Source organism: Haliaeetus leucocephalus, unplaced genomic scaffold (genome assembly GCF_000737465.1).
Source record: "Haliaeetus leucocephalus isolate CR32 unplaced genomic scaffold, Haliaeetus_leucocephalus-4.0 Scaffold193, whole genome shotgun sequence".
NCBI lineage: Eukaryota > Metazoa > Chordata > Aves > Accipitriformes > Accipitridae > Haliaeetus > Haliaeetus leucocephalus.
The window spans coordinates 847,128-869,755 of NW_010972629.1; the positions used below are offsets into that span (position 1 = coordinate 847,128).

General features: G+C 51.6%; 1 protein-coding gene across 1 annotated transcript in view; it reads right to left on the reverse strand.

The window, feature by feature from the left end:
* INTS3 (integrator complex subunit 3) overlaps positions 1–22,588 on the reverse strand; it is a 42,696-nt gene extending 20,108 nt beyond the window's left edge. Inside the window, exons 1-10 of the mRNA XM_010565572.1 lie at positions 22,232–22,588; positions 18,618–18,701; positions 17,384–17,467; positions 11,894–12,007; positions 11,558–11,642; positions 9,867–9,933; positions 6,155–6,299; positions 5,062–5,191; positions 1,687–1,784; positions 740–931 (exon numbers count right to left, since the gene is read on the reverse strand). Of these exons, the coding sequence (XP_010563874.1) occupies positions 740–931; positions 1,687–1,784; positions 5,062–5,191; positions 6,155–6,299; positions 9,867–9,933; positions 11,558–11,642; positions 11,894–12,007; positions 17,384–17,467; positions 18,618–18,701; positions 22,232–22,324 (1,092 nt within the window). The 5' untranslated portion in view covers positions 22,325–22,588. The remainder of the gene's footprint in view (positions 1–739; positions 932–1,686; positions 1,785–5,061; positions 5,192–6,154; positions 6,300–9,866; positions 9,934–11,557; positions 11,643–11,893; positions 12,008–17,383; positions 17,468–18,617; positions 18,702–22,231) is intronic.
* Between the last annotated feature and the right edge of the window lie 40 nt (positions 22,589–22,628).

A 22,628-nucleotide genomic window follows, 5' to 3' on the forward strand; every position in this document is an offset into this window, starting at 1 on the left:
GCAAAACCCCTCCCGGGCACCCGCTGCTGCTGTTTTTTCAGAGAAGGTGGGAAATTCTTGAGCAAACCTGCCTGCTTTGAAAGCAGCTCCAGCCAGGGCAGCACACAGAGTGGCAGAGGCCAAGGCAGCCCCAACACTGGGAGATATGAGCCACATCCTCTGTGAAGTGCAGCCTGGCTACAACCCTGAGTCATGTATAATTGGGCCCCGCACATCACTTGGCATTATCTGCTACGTGTTCATGGCCACGGCCAACAGCCGTTTCCTCGGCAGCTTCTGCTCTGTTTGACAAGTGCTGCAGATTGCAGTCCTGCATGGGACAAGGGATGACAGGCCAGGCGGAGAGTGGAAGCCAACAAGGCAGTAATGAGGCATCTCCTTGCAGGCGCTCTTGCACCCCACTGGGACAGGAGAGGCCCCACGCCTTGTAGATGGGCCATAAACATAAATCAGAAACAAAGGGCTTGATAAGCTGAAAGTGAGAAGGTGAGGTTTATGCAGGGAAAGGAGATCCCAAAGGATCCAGTGTGCAGCAGAGCCAGGACTAAAATCCAGAGTGCAGAACAAAGGCCAATGTCATAACCACTGCTCTGCAACTCTCTCCTTCAGCCCAGCTAGGAAATACCTGATCCCAACCTCCATGGCAGCTTCCAGCATCTGAAGGTTACCCCTTCCCTGCAAGGGAAGTGATCCCAGGCAATTATGTGACTTGCTTTTGGGTCAGGCCCTCACAACTCACCGTGCAGGTGGTGAGCAGCCACCCAATGATGGCCCAGCGTGGGAGGATGTCGGAGCTGAGCACCTCGTTGGAGGGGTGGACCACGCCACAGATGTAGCGTATGAGGTCACAGCGCAGGGACTGGCTGTCCGGGGTGGACAGGTACTGCCGCTGAAACCAGTCCTGGTACCGCTTCTGCTGGCCGAACCGGACCTGAAGGGAAAGGGAAAGACACAGGTTTTGCTCAAGCCTTGGGGAAAGGCTGCTAGAACCACGGTCTACCATCCTCTAAGCTGCTTCTTTCAGCAAACTCTGCTTCACGCCCTGCTCCCCATCAGTCCCCTGCTGGCAGTGTCTTTAGAGAGACCGAGGAAGCAAAAAGGCCATTGTGCAGCGTTCTCACGCAGGGTCTGTCTCCAGCTGAGCAGACGAGACCACATGCCCTGTGTGTGTCGGCACAGCACAGCCCCTGTGAGCAGTCAGTGAGCAGCTGGGCCAGAGGCAGAGTGAGGGGGAAGCGAGCTCTGCCTGGTGTACGAATACAGATAACAGTTAACCCCAGTGCTGTCGCTGCGCAGCTCCTGGCCTCTCTTGAATACGGCTGCTGTTGTTGGAGCGCTGATAACCCACCGCATCGTGGCCATTCAGAGAAAGCGCTTGCCTTGGAAAGCAGCCAGCCAGGAGCAATGTTCCCCTGCAAAGCTGTTTTGTGCCTTTTAATGAATACCAGTGGTGTCTCAGGCCCATCTACATCAGCTCCTGCTGGGCAGCCTCTCCTCCTCCTGTCGCCGTTAGATGCCAGAAGCAACAAATACTCGCACGAGTAAAGCTCAGACTGGTGCTCTGCCCTCCCTCCTTGTGCCCAGTGTCAGCGTGGGAACAGGACTGGTGCACCATGGACCGGGCAGGAACAAGTGCCCTCCTCCCCTGTGCTGGCACAGGACCCCCAGCAAGCATGAGGGAGTTACCCGTGAGGTCATGAAGAGCAGCTTGGTTTCCATGTCAGGAGTGAGGCGACATGCCAGGAATTTGCGAGAAGTCCTTGACTGGAGGAGCTGCAGGACACCTGGGGAGAGACAGAGAGGTCGGTCTGTGCTCACACGGTCCCGTGGACAGCACAGCATGAATGGGATCTGGGCAGGGATCTACCAACATCCGCAGCAAGCTGAGTTTGGAGCATTAAGCTCCGTTTCCCCAAGGCTACAGGCAGTGGAAAAGGATCAAGGTTTTGGTTGGAAAAGGTCTCCTAAAACATCTCCCGTCCAGAGCAAGCTTTTGTCAGAGATCACTAATGAGGATGCCAGGAAGGAGAGCCTGAAGAAAGGGAGAGAGGATGCACAGCAGGGCAGGGACAAGATCTGGAAGAGAAATGAGGAAGTCCAGACGCCGAGACCCAAGCCGTAACCAATAGAGCACATTTCCATCTCATACCCCTCGGCCTGGGCACCAAAAAGCAGGGCTGGCATAAAGAGTGCCCATCGTGGGCTGTGCCAGCACCCAAGTCCAATTCCTCCCCTGGAGTAAAGGTACCCAGATGTAACAACAAAGATCAGACATAACAGAAAACTTGTGTGTGCATGTGCGTGTAGAGAATGAAGGATGGGAAGGAGAAGGGGAGGTTGCAAAAACCACTCTCGTTCCCAGACAGCTGCAAAGAGGAGGAATTTATGACCTGAGCAGAGAGGCTTTGCTGCTGCTTGACAAGACCTGAAAGATTTACAGGGCAGCCAGCTCTGACGCAGACAGGCAGGCGGCAGGGACACTGCGCACACGAGGTGGGCTTCGCTCTTTTGCTGTTTGGAAGATGTCCTTCTGCTGTGCAGCTGGAGGGCCACACCTGGGGGAGGGCTGGAAGAGGGAAGCTTCAAAGCAGAAAGAACAGATGCCAGTTCCCGTGGAGCTCAGAGAAAGGGTGGGAGCGAGCTGCCCATCAGGGGAAAAGAGCCACAAAAGCACCTTGCCTGTTAAGAGCTCCCAGCTGCTTGGAGGGAGGGATGGGTCCTGCATCCAGAGCCACCCCCTGCTGCGGTTTTCCCTCATACTCAGTGCTGCTGAACTCTGGCCCTAGTCACATGAGCATGGAGCTCAGCATGACTGACTCAGATCAGAGGTTACAGAGCGATACAAACCCGAGACTACGTGGACCGGCAGCTGCTAGAGATAATAGCCACTTTGCAGAGCAATTATTACAGGCTCTCAACAGCAGGCAAGAGGGCAAAGAAGTAGTCTTATGACCAACTGCAGGGGAAATTATTTTGGGGAGGGGACCTTGAAGGCTCCACATGAGCAAGTATGAATGAGGGCATCCCTGGACAGATCAGCTTCTGCTTGAAGTCCTCCCATCCAGCCCCTAGAGCCAACTGCGGGGTTCTCCGTGGGACAGGGAGGAGTGACAAACCCAGACTGGACTCCTGGTGCATTGCCAGACACAGCCCACCTCTCCCTACCGCCCCGAGGGCTACCCAGCTGCCTATGCTGGGGTATCCCCTGGGGACACATGTGAACTCTGCCTGCTCCAGCGCTTTGCAGCTGAAACGGCAAGGAAAAACATGCTTGTGGGTGCGTGCACTTACCCAGGTGTCGTCTCACCTCTACGAACCATCAGGCAATGCCATGGGCCACTGGTTGTGGTGTCAAACAGAAGAAAAAGGGAACCAAAGGAGAAAGAGCAAAAACCATGGGGAGTTTGGCAGTTGTCAGAAGAGAATGAGTCAGGAGCACTGATGTTAGCCCCAGTTTAGGTGTCGTTTTGCTGGGTCATTTGGTTAAAACTAGCAGCAAACCAGGAAATAACCCTGACCAGCTGCCCCTACCGGGGGAAGCAAGTGAAGCAAGAAGGACATTTGTTAGGTGCCCCAGGATGCTCCAAGCATGGACGTGAAAGCTCAGCACTCAGCTGGGAAGGTCCAGACAGAGCTAAGAAATGCTTCTAGTGAACATACAGCTGCAGGAAAAGGTAGGGCTGAGCCCTGGAAATGTGAAACGTGAGCCTTCCTTAGGTGTAGGGCTAAGACTCCTCTGCCTCCACAAGCCCCACAGGCTAATTCTGATAACCCAGAGAGGGGAACTGGGTCCCTGTAGTCCCTTGGCTGGCAAGCCTTAGCAGAGACCAGCAATGACAGGAGACAAGTTCTGGAGATGGAGAAGCCACAGATCACAAAGCTTAAGAAGCATTTAATCAAATGATGTGCCGTGAGTTTCCCTGAGCATAATCCAAGATCTTTAAAGTGACATTAACACGGCCCCTGGGAGGAGAGCAGGCACTGGGGGCAGGGGGAGAACGCTTTAAAGCCCCATTTCTGAAGACTCACTAGAATTGCTGCAGACAGATAATGATGTGACAACCCCTGGAGAAGTGAGTAATTTGTACCAATAAAAATTATAAATATAACACTCTCTCCATCATGGCTATTTTAACTCAGACTGTGCAGAGGAATCCATGGCTGAGTGTTCAGCAGACCAAACGTGCAAAGCTACTGGGAGAAATAAAATCCCATTTAGAAAGTGTCAGTTGTTGCATCTTCTGGACTTTTTGCTTTAGAGCTACGGAGCTTAATCAGACTCTTTTCTGAAGAGTGTGAAGGACTCAGACACTTTATATCTTTGGGCTCCAGCTTCATCTCAGCTTATAAATCAGTTAATTAAAAAAAGCAACAACTGCAATTATGGAAGCCTTAAGTCCAGAACAAGCAATACAATTTACCAACCCTTGCCATGGCTCAGCTGCATTCTCACGATCTATCATTACAGCTACCTCAAGTATCTGTTTTCCAGGATAGTTTAAAGCCCAGATGCCTACAAGGCCTCTGCAGCATTTAAAAAAATGGCAAGAGCTGGAGCTGACCATGGGAAACTGGTCCAGGCCCTGCCCCTATTCCTAAGCTCCCTGCAGCCAGCAGAAAGCTGCTTTTGGAGGCATCTTCTTCTAGTTAGTGACAAGAGGGGCTCTGGAAGCAGCCACATGGGCCTTGACACTGATGGAGGTGGGATCACACAATGTAATTATAGCGCTCTCTGCATGCTCTCCTCTAAGAGAGCATCTGGAAGGAACCCAGGCACCCAATGTGTTTTGCTTTAGTAGGGCTGTAATAGACCCTGTTAGCTCTAGCACGGTCCTGAGACCTGGGCCAGATGGGGTGTGCAGAGTGAAAAATAGCTGCTGTGCAGGATTTTTGCTCCAGCTCTCCCTGGAATGGGCTGACAGTCATGGCAACCTTGCCACAAGGGCGCGTGAAGGCAGGAGGGGGTTGCCTATGGCTAGCGGGGCTCTGGCAGAGGCTCTACGTTGCATGTGGGCAAGGCACAACAGAGACGGTTGCCCTTTTGGCCCTGGCCCTGCCTACCTGTGAACTGCGCGCTGAGGACCTGTGGGTTGTGGATGATGTCCTTCCAGAGCTGCTCGAACTCAGGTATCCTTGCAACGTTTTGCAGCAGCCGCACAAGGTCCCGGCCGATCATGAAGCAGTCCATGAACTGGGGAAAGGAGAGGAAAAAATCTCATTTACTGTTTACCTGCTCCTGCGCACGGGGAAGGGAGAAGGCACTGGGGGGCAGGAGGAGGGGAAGGGAGGAACAGTCAGTCCTTCAACCTTACCGCTGGCTCCAGATGATTCACTCTTTGCACAATATCTACACTCCTGCCCCTGGCAGCCTGCCCCTCTTTTGAAGCTAGCAGGTTCTGAGAGGCAGGGTGACAGGCGGGAAGGTCAGCAGCTATTTTAAAATGTTCTCTCTCTTGTAAAGCAAACAATCAGACCATAAATCTGATATTTTCTCTCCAGGACTGCAGCCAGTCTCTGAAGCTAAGACTTGACACTTGGTCCTTCCCGCCCAGCAAGGAAGAATGGGAGAGCAGGCAGCACTCAGACCAGCAGGCAGGGAGCTGCAGAGCCATCACGGCCCACAGGGCTAGGATGCTGAATGCAAGGATTTCTGCCTACACCTAGCTTTGGGGGTTTTTCCTGCACGACACAGACCAAAAAGTGGCCTGGAGCTGGCTACCGTGTTCTCTGTTAACCTGTGAGGACACTGGCTGCCTCCCTAAGAGAGGAACTGATGTTCTTGCAGCTATAGTAAGCCACAAGCACTAAGGTGCCACAGCAGCAGAAAGAGAATGGTTTTAACCCTTGTGGCCTGAATAAGAGAGACTGAAATGAGGCAGCCCCATCAAAACAGCTGCTCTCCCCCTCTACAGCCTGAAGTCTGATGGGATAGGTGGTGTAAATCAGTTGAAAACCCATTCACAGCCTGCAATGAGAATGAACCAAACACCACTGCCTGTACAGTGCAAGCTAGGAGACGACTCTGAGCAATCAGCATGTCTCACGCTTCCAGCTGCATGAGGAACATGGACAACACCACCACATGCAGACACAGACTCCACAGAGAGGCACGTCTCTTTTCCCAGTCATCCCCTCAGTTCCCTGATTTGCTCACCCGTTCACGGAGGAGGGAGATGCAGAAATCCACCTCCTTTTGACGAAGCACCTGGAGCTGAGATGTGCCATGATGGTCCACAATGAGCCTTAGGTACGTGTATACTGCCATGGCTATCAAGAGGCTGCTTTTCAGTACCCACTCTCTGCAAAGAAAGGAAAAAAAAAAACCCCACCTTCAGCCACCTCTGTGAGGGAACTGCAGCCAAAAGTGATGTATAAACATGGAGACTCAGGACAGAGGAATCTGAGGCACAAAGGAAACAGCAAGGGCAGGGACTCCAGCCTGTTGTGCCAGCCCAGAGAATGTTCATCCATGGACCGTTCCCTGCTCCGTACTGGGTGCTTGCTGTGCTTTGGTCCAACTCTTAGTCCCCCAGAAGAGTCCCATCACAGTTTACTGTCTGGGTGCTCACACCCAAGCTCTCTGACAGGGTGGCAGACATGTTCACGCAAAGCACTGGGTGGATTTTGAGGACCACAGAGATGTTTGCTGCCACAACAATCTAAGGTATTTGCAACTACAGGCAATGAAGTGCTCAGGAGCAAGTGCGTGGAGCAGCTGCCCCAAGAATAGACTTGACCTCGATGCTAACACCAACTGCCACAGGAGCCTCTTTACTGGTCTCCACAGCCAGAATAGCACCGAGCAAGAGACAACGCACCAGGACAAGCTACGAAGGACCCTCCCATACAATCAGGCTCTCACACACACCCATGCAAGAAGTGTTCTCATGCTCCCTTGCTGCCAGCCTGCCAAGTGGATTAATCCAGCAGGTCACACAGGGCCTGTTAATGAGATGCGGCAGCTCTGGAGCCCTGCGCTGGGAAGCAGCTCCTGCAGCACTGGAGGCAGAAGAAGAGCTGCCCCTGCCCCAGCTTGACCAGGGAAGGGTGTGTGGGGCGAAAGGAAAAGAGCAGTCATGACTATCAGGAAGCTGGAAGCACCAAATGGCAAAAACTGGGGAAAAACAGATGTGCTTGAGATCAAATACTAGGCAGCTTTGTGAGAGGGCAGATGTAGCTGCATAGAGACGGTCTGTGGGGGGAGAGACATCACAGCCCCATCACAGGCATGGCAGGAATCTGTCCTACCATCAAGGAAGGACAGGGGCAAGCAGTGCTGTGGTCGGTGCAGGGGTTCTGTACGCAGGACTGGCTTTCTGGAAGCAGATTTGTTTCTCAGCCAACTGGCTTCATGTCCTGAGTGCAGGCAGGTCCTCCAGCCCTGCTCCCTCAGAGTGGCAGAGCCCACCAGCACAGCATTTCCATTGTATGCTCAGCTGCTGTCTCCTGCCTGTGCCGCCCTGCCTGCTCCCTGCAGCAGCACCCTGTCTGCTGGGTGTGCCGCATTCTCAACCTCCCTTATCTAAGTGCAACAACAGATATTCTCGGTCCATGAAAAGGACCTCGTCAGCTTGGTTATTTGCCCTGGATGCCAAGAACGGGCCACGCCAACTCGGTGCCTCCAGCGTGATTGATCACGCACAGCATCCCCTGGCTCAGGGAGCTGTAAATCAGAAGTCCCATGGAAGTGCCACCGCTGTGTGCAGCAGCTGTAACACCATGGCCACCTGAAGAGACACCAGTCCAGTGGCAAATGAGTCAGCTGCCCTAAATCATTGGTGGCAGGGGGGAAACATGGGAAGACGTGACAAGTGTTTGCTTTCCCAGGCTTCTCCGTGCATCTAGCTAGATGCTGGGAGCAGGTTAATTAGTCGGCTGGGTGGGCTGGCTTGGCAGCACACGGCGCCGAGCGGAGGTTACGTTAGGGAGGATGTGGGAGTAATTAAGGCTGGGATGCCGGGGGGCTGTCAGGTCAGCATCTCCCCCTTTTCCCCGTGAGGGTTGTGCAGAAAATAAAAATGCTGTAAAAGGGGGGCAAAAGCCACCCACAGCCACAGGATTCATTCATCTGACAGGCAGAGAAAATGAAAACACTCAAGAGGAAGCACTGCATTTGTGCCGCCATTAGCAGCAAGAAGCTAAATTAACACCCAGCGTTTGAGAGGTAGCGGACTTGCCTCCTCTCCAAGGAAGGCAATGCTTGAGAAGCAGCTTTGCTGTAACTGTTTTTAATTAAACCAAGCACTCAACACTCTGAATGTGGCATCAGACCTTCACATGCATGGCTTTAATTAAAGCTCTGGCTTTCCCCTAATCAAAGCACACAAATTCCAGCAAAGAGCTGCAGGTTCTCCCTCGGGCTCACTTCCAATTCTCAGCTCTCCTCGTGCTCAGACAGTTTCTGTGCTGCTACAGTACGTATCATTGACACTCCAGCAATACCTTCAACAGGGGCCAAGCCTTTTGCTCTCACAACTCCTCCTCTGACAAACTCCTCTCCTCAAGTGACAAAGCTCAGCTGTTATTCAGTGCCTGGAGCTTTCTCCTGCAGACCCATGGCCAGATGCGGCTTTGGATCACCACTGAGGAGCTGCTATTTCTCCCACAGTCCAGCTGTTTGCAGGTATTTGTTCACAAAACAAGAGCTGCAACGTGCTTTGGTGAGATGAGGAGTGATTCCAAGATGCTCCAAGGTGCAGGGTGGCAGCAGCAAGTAGCAGCAGCACACAGGAAGACCATATCAAGAGCTGGTAGGGGCTTAAATACAGTTGGGAACACAAGAGCTGAGCTTAGCACAAAGGCAGCAGAGGCAATACGGCGAAGAATCGAAGGCCAGCCAAGCCCAGAATATCTCAGAGGGTCTCTTCTTCCCGTGCATGGTGGGGCACTAGATGGCACTCGCAGCAGCACACACCCACACAGCTATTCCCGGAATACAAATCACTAGGACTGTTAGCTGTGGCCAAAATAAATGCTTTAACAACCTGATTGTTAACCGCAGTAATAAGTGATTTTAGAAGAATCGCTGCTATTATAGACAGCGCTTGGTGAAAAACTATAGGCTATTTAAAAATAATGACTCTGCCCAGCCAAAGGCTGCAGTTGAGAATTCTGCTTATCATCAGTTAGCATCTGCTTTGCCAACAAAGGACAATGCTGAGCCCATAGGACAATACTTCCCAGATGGCCTGTCCACAACAAATGAAAGTTGCAGCCCTGATGAAGCAGGAGCTGTTTAAACACAGGAAGCTTTTTGGGCAATTAACTCTGTCCTACTCCTCCAAAAGGAACACCTCCCCCACAGCTTGGGAAACTCAGGAAGAAAATATTCCTGGGATGCTGCTCCTGAGCCACGCATGCTCCTCAGCCACATGAGGCAATGCCACCCCACTGCCCAGAGGGTGGACTGACCACCTACCAGGTGCCACACGTTCAGGAATAGCTGTGTCCTCGCACACGGCTCGGGGAGAGGTATCAGTCTGTGCAGACCATGTTATCTGACATGACCTGCAGCCCCTCTCCAAACCCCGCAGAGGAGGTTTACTAATGGAGGGACTTCAGGACACTCTCCCACACACAGCCTGCAGCAAGAGGGCTCCAAGAGCTAGAAATTTGTGCCATGGCTTGAAAATATGCTTGGTAACACAGCAAGGGAACGCAGAGGTCTTCTGTGCAGGAAACCCCATCAACACACTCCCACACAGGCTGTCGCTGCAAACACACTGCCCCGAAATCTGCCTCTTTTGCAGTAAGCAGGACAACCACCCTTAGCAGGCAGATGAGGAGTGCTCTCCCTCGCTTCATGCCTGGCTGCTGCTCTCTTCAGACTGTACCAGCCTTCGCCAGTGCCTCCCGACCAGCCATACCTTTGCTCAGTCAGTATCTCCAGAACGTTCTCGGCCAGCCAGATATTCTTCGCTGTCACATCCCCACCTGAAAGCCATGAGCAACAGGGAAGAGAAAAGGCAGTCAGATGAACGGGTGCTGTTCTGTTGCCAGACTCAACTGAACCACCGACCACTTCGATCGCTGCATCCCCAGTACGGCAAAGCTAATTAAGGGGTTTGCTCCTTGTCTGGAGCACATACTCGTGTCTGGTCCTGCTCTGCCTGCCACACATGCTCGGCTGTTCCTACATAGAGCATATTTCTAGGTACAAGTGCCTTTCTGTTACCAGATCCAGGGGGTCTTTGCTGCAACAGTCCTCTTGCAAAAGAACTGTGATAATATGCAGTCAGTAATTATCCTTCTGGAAAGCAAAGGAGAAGCCAGAAATGAGGCCAGGATGAGATTCAGTAGCTGAAAAATAAAACATTTGCAGCTGCTGAGCCTACAAAAGGGAAACAGCATCTGCAAAGAATGCCCAAACTCTCAAATAAAGGCCAGGTGTCAAAGTGGTGTCTCAACCCCTCAGCATGGGCCTTCAGCACAAAGCTGGAGCCTTTGGCTGACGTCACTGGGAGCAGAGCGGGACTCCTGCTCGCAGAGGCACAGAAAACGCCTAAAGCAGGCAAGCCAAAACAATGGGATCATAACAATTAAGGCATCGTAAAAGTGGTGAGAAGTGAGACAGTGGAGTCCTTCCAGAACAGAAGGGGCCCTGAACAGGGAGGTGCAACCGAGGGGAAACAAGGGATGCCTTCAACCAGTGGTTTTTAAAATGTTCTGTGTTTACATTGTGACAACAGGGCCAGGGCAGCTTGGCTCGCACTCAGGACTCCGTCCCCTCCCTCTCCATTCTTCCTCCCCTGAAGAGCAGACACGGCAATTTCCAATCCAGGCTGCCCAGCCCCGTGTCACAGGCGCGTACAATAAAAACACAATGTCGGGTTTTACAGTGGGACATTAATTCCTCCTTCGTGGACGTCAGCGGCCAGCACCAGCACCGAGCAGAGAACACGGAAGAGGCACCGTTCCTGTGAATCCGGAAAGGCGTGTGCATGTGTATGTGTGCACGGCTGTGGGGTGCTTACACTGAGGGCTGGGGGGGGAACACACAACAGACTAAATATGGCCAGTGCCAGCTCCCTGGAGGAGCTACTGACTTTACGTGGGGTGAAGCAGCCTCCTGTGTCTCTGATAAGTTCCAGAGGAGCCGCACACGTGGCTCTTGCCACCCCAGAGGTCAGAGCAGGGACTAAGGATGATCCTGGTGTTCTTGCACAGTGCTACGGGGTGAAAGCTGGCAGCAACAGGAACCAATACACTTCCTGGCTGTGCCAGCATTTGCCAGAAGCCTCCTAGCTCCCTTTGTGATTCACCCCTCGTAGAGGCTGTTGGGAGCAACAGACTCTTGAAGGCTTATCCACTGCTCCACCCCCCCTGGAGAGAGTTCCTCACCAGACAGGTTGGGGCAGGCTCCGTGCCTGCCAGCTGGGTACAGAGACACTCAGGAAGCCTGTCTGGACCTGGCTGCACAGCAGAACAGGCTCTGGCTCTGACACCAAGTGCAGCACGCCACAAGTCAGCCCTTGTATGCCACCGACAGCGCCCAGCCTGCTGGCACGAGCAGGAGGGATGCAGGCAGTGGTCACCTTGCTCCCACGGCATAACTTACCTGCAATCTGCTTCATGAAGGTCATGCAGACACCATCTGCACCGAGCACCCCGCTCTTCACCAGCTCCCGCAGCAACCACACCAGCTGGACAGAGGGAGAGATCAGTGCAGTTTTTGCCACAGCCTCCCCCACGACACCTCTCCCCAACACCATGGCTGCCTTGGCCAGCAAATGCCTCCACACTTCCCTTCCAAAGGTGACTCCTTAACATGGAGCAAAGGAGCTCCACCGGTGCTGACTTCCTCCCAAGCCCTCCACACTCAAAACGCCCTCTGCTCACCCTCTGCCTGGTTGGTGTGAAAGGAACGATTCTGGGGAGAAGACCTTCTCCTCACCTGGGTCCGACAAGTGTCCTGCAGCTTTAAGTACTTCTCCATGAGAATATGGTTGATCTTGTTGAGAACAATGTTCATGCCATCTCGGCTCACCAGTGCCAAGTCCCGGTAGCACTGCAGCAGAGAAGAAGAGCGGGATAGATGAAGGACCATAACAGAAAACATACAATGTTTTTATCAAACCTGACCAGATAACAGCAAATAAACGAATCTCAAAGAAAGAACATCAAGGCAAGCAGACTCCCATGGGGTGACCTCAATCAGCATCCCAGCGCCAGGCAGGGAAAGACATTAATCCTCTGGGGCGTTATAAACTGACAGTTGGATTCACTGGATTTAGCCCCAGGAGCCAAAGGTTTCTTACTCCAGAATGGACACTGTCAGGTGTCCCTGTCCCCTCATCCCAGCCTTCTGTGCATGCTGCCACAGCTCTGGAGAGATCAACACTAGAGAGAAAAGACAGACAGTGGTCCTTTGGGAAGGATCCAGATTAACAGTCACATCCAGATTGCTTTAGCCCCCCACTGCTTCAATCTCCCTGGCACCAGTGACAACTGGAACTGCACTGAAGATGCCAGCAGGACTTGGGGTCGCTACGATGTGATGCTGGTTCAATACCATGGTTACTCCATGGAGATGCAGGAGCAGAGGCAGATCATCCCCATGCCAGCCGCTCCTGCTCACACAAAACTTCCAAGGTCAGATGGAGCTGAATTTGGAGACTGTCTGGCTCAAAACCATGCTACCATGTTGGCTTGTTTCAGGTTAGAAATCCAGACATGCTGCCTGTGGTCCAAACCAGCAGATTTGGTGGGGCTCTGCTATGGGAAGAGGGAACTATTGCTGGGAAAGGAAGGACTTTCTCCACTCTTGTCTGCCACCAGCAGCCAGACAAAATGCTGGCCAGAGAGCAAAGGTGCTGGCTCTGCCTTCTCCTCTGGTCAGGACAGCAGGGGGTGGAGGGTGATTAGAAAGTAATTTGCTAAGTGGTTCTGCATGAATGTTAATTTGTGCCAGTAAATGTCATGATATTCCAGAGAGCAGGGGTCTGGTCTCTGCATCCTCCTTTAGAGAGTTAATGAGGCCTCAGAAGATCCCTTTGATTAGACTCCCTGTGCTCAGGCTTTCTCCCTCCCTTTTTCATATAGCACTGTGTGAAAAAAGAAAAATATATTAAAAAAAAAATCCCAAACAAAAAAACCCCCAGAATCCAAGAGGGCCTTTAATTGCTTTTGAAATGCTAAATGAATACCCACAAAGCAGAGCCAGACTCAAAGTCTCCACACAGACGAGACTACCTGGCCAGGAACACACAACATCTCCCCCCGCTGCATCAGCTTTAGAAAAGAAACACATACATCACCCCAATGGGAAAATGCAGGGGATAGAGCTGGTCCAGGACACAGCCGGCCAGGGAGCACGCGTGATGCCAGTTCCTCTGTGGTCTGCCCAGACTCAGGCAAAGCTTTTATGCCATTTTGAAAACGCTAGTGTTGTCAGGTCCCTACCCTGCCTGCATCCCACCTCCTGTGCTTGATGACAGGATTGTGACCACCCATCGCCCCTGGCACTTCCCTCTTACAGGCAGGTGCATTTCTGCACCCTTAGGAGCAGCAATAAGATGAACACTTTTCATCTTAGTAGCTTTTCTTGGTGGTCAGTAGCTTCTTCTGTATTCAAAGAATCCATGCTTTTCTGGGTGAAACATCTAGGCTTTGGTTTTCTGCTGGACATGTGTGAGGTGCAGTGTCTGCATCTGCATTTAAAGCCACCAAGAGGTCCTGTGATACGGCCCTGACAGCATGGATTAGTTCCCAACCGGCTGGACTGATTCTGGCAGCATTCTCAGCAGAAGGGCTGGAACAAACAGCTAGAACAGACACTCTAAGGGATTTACTTCTGGTTGAGTATTTAGGTCCCAGTAGGAAGGACACTGTAATCCTATTACCTAGGGAAATTTGGTAGCTCTTCACCTTGCTCACTGCATACTTCCTCAAATCCCATAAGCAAACACTGCAGAAGACCAGAACTCAGACCGCACCTAGGATGTTGTTGATCCTTGGCCCAAAGTACAACTGGCCAGAGGAGAACAAGTACCATTTTATCAGGGTCACGGCAGTATGGCATGTCACCGACCGGTTGCCTAGATGGGTCAGACCGGACACCTGCCTAACAGCCTCCAGCACAAGCAGTAATCCAAAGGAAGGTGCTTGGAGAAAATCTTCAGGCCTCCTGCAGCTAGGGAGGTGGGGAGACAATCTGAATTTCTTGATTACTGCCAAGGCTGCAAACAATCCATCGTCTCCTCCCTGCTCTCAGCAGATTGGAGCCACCACTCACACAGGCCGTTTAATTAACAGGAAGGAACAAATAATAAATGTTTGCTTTAAATGAGGGGAGAAGAAAAATAAAGGAAAACAGCCATCGAGTGGAGGAGAGAGGCCCCCTCCCACCCAGCACCAGGGCAGAAGAGGCATACGGTGGACAGACGCTGGAGGAGATGTCAGAGAAGCACTGTGCTCATCTGCAGGGAGGGCTCAATGCACTCTGATCCCGGAGCAGAGTGTTAATTAAAGTGAGAGGTGCCAGGCGGAGGAGGGAGATCTGATGGATCAGTTGCTGTCACTCTGATATTTGAAGGGGGTCAAGTGTCCTTCCTCACAGCTGGACAAGTTTAGCACAGCTAATCTCTCCTGGCTGGAGTGTCAAGGCAACAAAGAGGGAGGAGGAGGAGACCTGTGTGCTTCAGCCGATCCTCCACTACCGTAAGGGAATGGCTGTGCCACTATTTCTTTAATCAATCAGCGAGGGGATGAGGCAGCTCAAGCCCACTCCCAAAAAGGAAGGGAGATGTGTTTTAAACAGCCTCTCCAGGAGGAAGAGGGGGTACCTCCACCTCCCCTCCACACACCAGCAGATGCAGGTGAGGAACAGTGAGGCCATGGTGCAAGATGAGCTGGATCCGAATGCCGGGGACAGACATCCACTGAAGAAATACAAGATGACCAAGCAGATGGTATGACATGCCTCTGCTAGTGTGCTGGGACTGGTGCATGCGCTGCAACACCCTGCTCAGCTTCTAGGGCAACAAGCGCTAAAAAACCCTTGAATGCAAACATGGTCAGCTACAATATCCTTTTTTTTTTTTTTTTTTTTTGGCCAAACTACATGTCCCAGGAGTATGGTAAAGCCTCATGGGGTATGCTTGATTCAGAGCAGTACCACTTCCACACCAGCCTCATTGGGTTCGATGCTCCCATGCTGACACACAAGGTTGTGAATATTCACCTGTGACCAGAGGTGGGAATGGTTATTGCAGATGACCAGGGCTGGCTGTGCGGAGCGTCTTGGATCCGTGGGCTTCTTGCTGGAAGATGTGTGACTATTTCAGAGCTCTCTCAAGAGTCTTGCAAGATGCCTTATCAGTCAGGCAAGCATTAACCCCTCTTCATAGGCAGGGAGCAAAGGCAAGGAGTAACTCCCCCCCAAAGCCTGGTAGAAAATCACTGACTGGCTTCCTGTCCTTGCCATCTGGATACAGGGCAGGTGGCAGCAACAGATGACATCAGAGCCTAGCAGACTGGCAGATCCAATTACTCCCTAAGAGAAGTAACGTGCTCCGAAGAGCAGATCTGACAAGAGCAGGAGGGCCAGCCACCTCTAATTAATGTGGCAGTTAGCAGCAAAACATGTCCCCAGCCTGCCATCTGAGAGAGACGGTGTCGGTGCCTGTCAGCAGCTCAGTCACAAAGGAGACGGACCGCTCACCCTTTCGCTCTCCTTTGTCAGAGAAGACCACAGAGGGGAACGTGTCGGGCAGGTTTCTCTCAGCCCCTCGCAGTGGGACAGCCAGTGAGTGCCGTGTGGATGGAAAGCTGGAGCTTGCCAGACTCGCTCAACCTTTGCTTCCAGTGTATGGAGCACCTGCCCGAGTCTTATGCTCAGTTAACGGTGTCTGGATACTCCCTACCGCATCCCAGCTGTGGTCCACCACATCCTAGAGGGGAGAAGAGCATTTTGTTCTATGTGGAGGAGGGTCACCTTTTGGAAGACCAACCTGTAGAGCACTGCTAGTCAGCAACTAGAAATACTCTTTGGTTCTCTCAGTGTCTTGGAAACAAGGATATGTTCAGCAGTGCTCCGAGCCTCAGCTGGATTCAGCCTCTTCAGGTTTACAAGTCTTGTGCTCAGCGCACAAGGCAGAATCAGGCCACAGCAGGGCTGGGGACTTTGTGGTCAGGATTTGGGAAGGCCTTAAGCCACAAGGAGACAGAGCAAAACACAGCCATCTAACCAAAAAGAAATCTGACTCGCACCAGCACCGTTAAGCAGTCAGGCCTGAAGACTCCCAGAAGCAGCATGTTTTGTTTTCAAGAGGTGATTTCTGGGGAATGGAGCTGTACCTTCATTGACAAGCACCATCCCATCTAGCAATGCCAAGGCAGCTATGAGTTCTGGGAGCTAATGTGGATCTATTGCTTTGGAGAAGAGAGCTCTGCCCTCAGAGCAGTGATTAAATCAAGAGAGAATATTGCATGAGTCACCTTCAGTCCAGCAGAGTGCCAGGATTTACAGAGCATCCCTAATGGTATGCCACTCAGCCACGTTCATGACAGACCCTGCCGACTTCAAGAGTCCACTTCAACCCTTTCAAATTCTGTGCAACACCTGGCATTAACTGAAATGCATCCAAACAAGGACCCCCAGGTACTGCTCACCACACACAGCCCTTCCAACAGTGCTTTTGTTTGTCCTTGTAGCTGCTACAAATAGGTCTGGTTTCTATAACGAAACATCATTTTCAACTCCCTCCCCGAGTGCCCCCAGTTTGTAGCAACAGCGCCAAATCCACATCCAAGATCTTTAGAACACAAAACATTAATCTTCCTGCAGGTGAGTAACTACAATTTTAGAAATCACAGTTTACAGCATCATTAAAAAGAGTTATTTAAAAATTAAATCTGGTCTGTGAAATTAATAGAGGTGGACTGCTAAAAAGCGATTTTCTCTAGGAATTGAACATGTTCCTCCTCTAGAGTCTAGGTCATTATTTCTGTAGGCATCTACATCTGGCTTCCAGCATGCAAACCCATTCTGGGCCTCCAAAGACAAGGCAGAAACTGGAAAAGGCATTACAGTTTCTTAAAGAATCAGTACTCACCTCCCACAGCAAAAAACAATTAATTCTAGGGCTGTGAAAGAACCCAGCCAAGCTCCCTTCCCTGGTGGCAGTATCTGCATTCCCCTGAGCAGCAGCTGCTGCAGCCCCTGTGCCACATGGAGGCAACAAAACCAGGAATGGTCTAAGCAAAGTCATTGCCCTGCTACAATAAACATTGCTCAGCGCTGAGGGTTTGAGCCAGGCGCCTTCCGACGCCTGCATGAGACCCAGAACTCCCACAGCTCTGAATGAATCCCCAGCTGCCTGGAAAGCAAAATCTCTCATGGACAAACTTTCCACACTCACCGATGGGCACAGGTGTGCCTTACCTTCTGTGCCTGAGCAGGTTCGGTTAAAACCAGAGTGAAAAGACCCAGGCAGATCTCTTCGTGCTGGGGGGTTCCTTTACATATCTGAGAGAGAAAAATGCAAGTGCCATCAGTGAGCAGGTGAGATGGGATGTTAGAGGAAAGTCAGTAAAGCAACAGAAGAAGGAAACCCCTCTCAAGCCCACCAAATGGGTGGTCAACAGAGTACCCAGCAGCCCGCAAGGAATTCAAAGCAGAATCATCAGGGAATACAGAAACATACAGGATCTCCCTAGCATTTGTACTCCATTGCAAAGTTAATGCTGGTGCAAACCTCTCAGTACTGAGCGCTTTCCAGTGATTTTAGTTGCACCACTTCAGGTTCTCTCATTACTGAGGAGCAACAAACCCCCAGACAAGAACAGCAGCAGATCTCTGAGCCCTGCCCTGGGGCTGGGGACCTGCCCTGGCTCTTCTTACAGACTTTTCTACAGCCTGTTCATCCAAGTGGGAAAGCATTTCATGAGCTTCAGAGCCCTGAAATCCAGCCTGGGTTGCCAATCGTTTCCCATTAAGGGAAGGGAACTCTGTACCACTGACTCCAAGAGCCCAAGGTGTTCTAGGGAGGAAAAAATACAACCAACATGTCCGAGAGACCATCAACATGTCACACGACAGTTTCCCTTATACGGTAACATCTGCAGCTTGCTGGCAAGTATTTTAAGACTATGCAGAGTTAGAAATAAATGCTCCATTCCTCAACAGAAAGGCTGAACCTGCCCTTTCCAGTAGTCTGGAGTCTGGCTGTTTGTGGGCCAGGAAAAAGCTGATCTGAGCAGCACAGGAATACAAAAATACACAAGAAATGCAAACACCAGCAGCACACGCATAGTGACAGACTCCTGCGTGCATGCACACCTACAAAGTGCTCACATGCTGGGAGAGAGACACACTCAGCCAGATTTCAGCAAGAAATTGCACTGCAGGTCAGCTTCCAAATAGGTGATTAGGCAAGGATTAAAAGCACAATGTTGTTTTGTCTTTTAACTGTAATAGCTCTGGGAATCCTCGACAGGCTGAGAGCTGCAAGAGCACAGCAGGCTCCATTCCCCAGCCTCTTCGTATCCGCCTGTTCTTTGTGCCTTGCAATAGCTTGTATGCCTGCTCCCTCAGACAGAGATCCATGCAGGTACAATATACCACGAATAATTTCATCCAAGCAGGACTTCTCTTCGCTGAAGGAAACGACACTTACGTGAGCATTGAGGGCATCATTAGCTTCCCTCTCTGACAGCCCGTTGGTTAGTGAAGTCACGATGCCCACGCACCTTTCTAGTCTCTGAAACAAAGAAAAGCCAAATGTCACAAACTTGGAAGAACAAGTACACTTGAGCACACCCGTGCCAAGACAAGATACAGCAGAGGCTGCTTCAACTGCCACTCAAACACCTGAATGGACAGAAAAACAGCCAGCGATGCAACAGCCATTCTTGGCTCATGTCAAGGCTCTGAACCTCCTGCCAGCTGGAGAAGTTACCACTTCATCAACGTTCATTTATTCACAGGTTTGGGTTTTAAATACTCTGCTGACACTGTTCAAAGTGCCAAAAAGTAAATGCATTATTATTCAGTGATACTAATACTGATGTCACTGATATGAAGCCAAGGTGCAGTCGTGCAAAGGCTGTATTTGAGGCAGGGTTGTCAATCCTCACTCTGAGAGCAGAGCTGCACCCTGAAATGATGAGCTGTCCCCTTCCCCCAGCACAGGGAAGCCAGAGCCCGTCATCCAGCAGCTCTTCAGTACAAGACCCACCACTCCTGTCCGTGTGGGAAACCTGGGCTGCGGAGCAGCAGCCTGGAAACCTTTTGTTCTCGTCACTTAACATCTGAGCAACTTCTGGCTGAGAATAAACAGCAGAAGCAGATGTTTGCATGCAAGCACCCCAAGGGATGAAGTGATGGGAAGAGCCACGAAGTCAGGACTGGTAAGTTACAAGAGTGCAGGCATGAAAATAGTGGAGAAGTGAATGGCAAAGGTTTCCCCTCAACTTGAGAGAAATCAGAGAGTTGCCCCCTTTTCACACAGGGCATGATCAGTCCCACGCAGAAATGGTTTCTCCAGTCCAGCGGGCTGGGCAGTGGTAAGCCGATGTCTGCCTCTGGTGTGGAAAAAGCATGAGCAGATCAGCTGACTCTGGGCACAGGCATGCCACATCCTCTCCCCGCCTCATGGTGCCATCTCAGAGACGGTGACAGAAGAGCTGCACAGACTCACAGGCTCACCACGTGCTCTCACAGCAGCGATGACACCCAAGAGCCTGCAAACAGGTGGAGAGCAGGGTTCCTGGCTGTCAGCACAACCACGGCTCAACTGCAGGGCTCCTTTAACACCAGGGTCTTGCTCTCATGCTACGACTTGTGTGGCAAGACGTTGTTCTAAATTAAACTCCGCCATAAACAGCTCTGTTGCCACGTGAGGGAGACATGCCCTGCCTTCTTCACCAGTGCCACCACTTCCATGCCAGAGCTGCGGACATGGCTGGACTGCTTCAGCCACAGCAGCAACTCAGGAGGCCCTGGCTGCCAGCAAAATGAGGTCTCGCTTTCCTGGAGTTTCCTTGGAGCCTATGGTTAATGGAGCGGTGACCTGTTTGCACCAGGGAAAAGCGGCAAATGCGCCTAAGACAGGCAACAACCAAGTTACGAGAAGGTTATTTCTACACAGTCACTTCTTGATTAAAATGCAAACACATCACACTGATTATGGAACTGATTAGCAACTCCTTTGCATATCAAAGGGGCTGCAGTGAAGAAGCTATTGAGAAAGAGGTCAACAGTTCTCCACTCCAAGGCAATATGAAAGAAGATGTACTGGTCAGTAATACAGAGACAATGCCTTTGTGAAACCGGCTTTGTTCCAGGCTGAGTGATGGCATTATGAAAGAGCAATGGGGCAAAACCCATGAAAATCTCAAATCTAAAGCAGATGAATTATTTGAAAGGAAGGACAAGATCCAGCAGCTGAAAAACAGAGTTAGAAAAATCCCAGTGAGAAATAAGACAACTTGTTGGCAGATAATGCAGCCAATGAACCACCAGAAGAGCTTTGCAAGGAAGTTCACTGTCAAATAATGTCTTTGATCCGAGACCTGCTGACGGGCTTGCAGGATCAGGGTTTGGTATTCCCTTCTTGGGATAAACAGGAGACACACCGACTTGCTACTGCCAGGTATGGAGGCTATCTGAAAACAGTACTTCTACCTTTGAGCAATTCATAGTTCACATTCCTGTAACAAGTTCTGTTGCCTCTACCAAAATCCACAGCGGAACAAGACGATGACTTCTTTTTGTTAACACCTGGTATGACATATATTCTTACAAGCTCCAGTCCTTCCAATCACCTTTCTCCCCCAAAACAGATGTGTTCAACTTACTACCACCAGCAGCTCCGACAACAGCTAAAGGGAAAGACTGGAGGTTTTTTCCTAAATGTGGCAGCCTGTTTACTGTGAAAACTCAATGCGCAACGATCACACATGGTTTTTCCTGTGTACGCTCTGTTTCCTGTTTGTTGGAGTCCTTAATGCAAGAAACACGAAACTTGTGTGACAGTAAATCCATCAGCGCTCAGGAGTGTAATTAATGCCCAAACCAGTTTCTCCCAACTGACTGGTCTTTTAGTTGAAGGCACTGCTTTCCAGTGGTTTAAGAGGCAAGGGGAGGAAGGCTTGCTAGTTAAGCAAGGCTTGTCTCTGGAAAGTCTTCTCCTTTTGACACCTGTGTTTGCCTGGATACGTCACCATCACCAAACCTGAGTTACGCCACGCTTGCCGACTTGCGGTGGCTCCTTCCCGGACCCGATGCTCTTGGGGAAAGATCTGGGTGAGAGCAACCTGGACCCCGGGAGACCCGCTTCGGTATCCTGGAGCCAATTTTCAAGCCCAACCAAAGCTCCCAGCCGTGCCGGGTTCACAGAGTTGCATGGTTCCGAAGCTGGGAACATTCTGTCCAGACTTGGACAGGACCCAAAACATACATAGGGACCGACGAGTGCTTTGAAGGAATATAAATACACTCCAAATGGCAAAGGACAGTTTCCAGACCTTGAGACCTAGCGATTCCTGTTACCACCCTGTTTTTCTCCTGCAACTGAAATACGACATGATTTTTTTTTTTGCCTGCACCATTTCATGAGCCCCAAATACATTTGTTTCCATCACACAATAAATAACCAATCTCTCCCACAAGTCTAGCAGTTCACAAAAGCATTGCCGCCCCTGTGGGAAGCCGGCCCTACACCAGCTTTAGGAAGATACCTGAACACTCACTGAGTTGACCCTGTGAGCCAGGTGTAAATCAGTGTTACAGAAAGGCCTGAGCAATGTGTCTGCCTCACTCGAGTCCCTGTGCTACCAGCTCTTCCATGGCTCCTCCACACCAGGAACAGATCCCAGTTGTCCTGGGGAGACCCCAAACCTTCCCCACCTGTAAAAGAACCAGCTCTCTTCTCCCAGTGCAGGAAGAAAAGCTCAATGGGAAGTAGGACAGCACTGTGTAATTTGGGGCCTGGTGAGCACAGGTCAGAAAGTTTCCCAGACACTGGAAAAATAAGTTCTGTCGGTGCTCAGGCACAAGGCAATCTTCGTAATCCTGCTCCACAACCTGCTGCCACCCTGCCCAAGCACAGCCGGGGCAAGGCGGGCAGGGATATCCTAGCTGGGAGGTGTTTTCTCTTTAGAGCGAGCCCCCTCCCCGCACAGGGACAGGCAAGGGGAGGAACCTGTGCCACCCTATCTGCACCCTGCACGGGGCTGAGCGCCTAACCCACCCCCTGGAGCCCCCCTGCCCCAAGCCCCAGGCACCTACCTCCTCCAACTCATCCTTGGCATCCAGAAGAGTGGAGACCAGCAACTTCCCTCCTCCTCCTGCTGTTCCCCCCTTCCCCTTCTGCATCTCCATGGTGGTGGTGGTGGGAGGAAAGGGGGGAGGGCAGCCCCCAACCAAGGGGCTTGGCCTGAGAGGAGCCCCCCCTTTTTACTTGGCAATCCCCCCCCCCCAGCTCTTCCTCGTGGGAGGACAGGGAGGGGGGTGTTTGTGGGAAGTACCCCTCCTCTGGAGCACCCCCTGCTCCTGCAGTGGGGTGGAGGGGACAGGGACACCCCGCTCTGCTCCTCAGGGGCTTCACCCTGGACAGGGGCAGGGTACAGGGGAGCGGAGGGGCTGCTCTTTGACTAGGGCAGGCCTGGGGCCTGCGGCCGTGCTG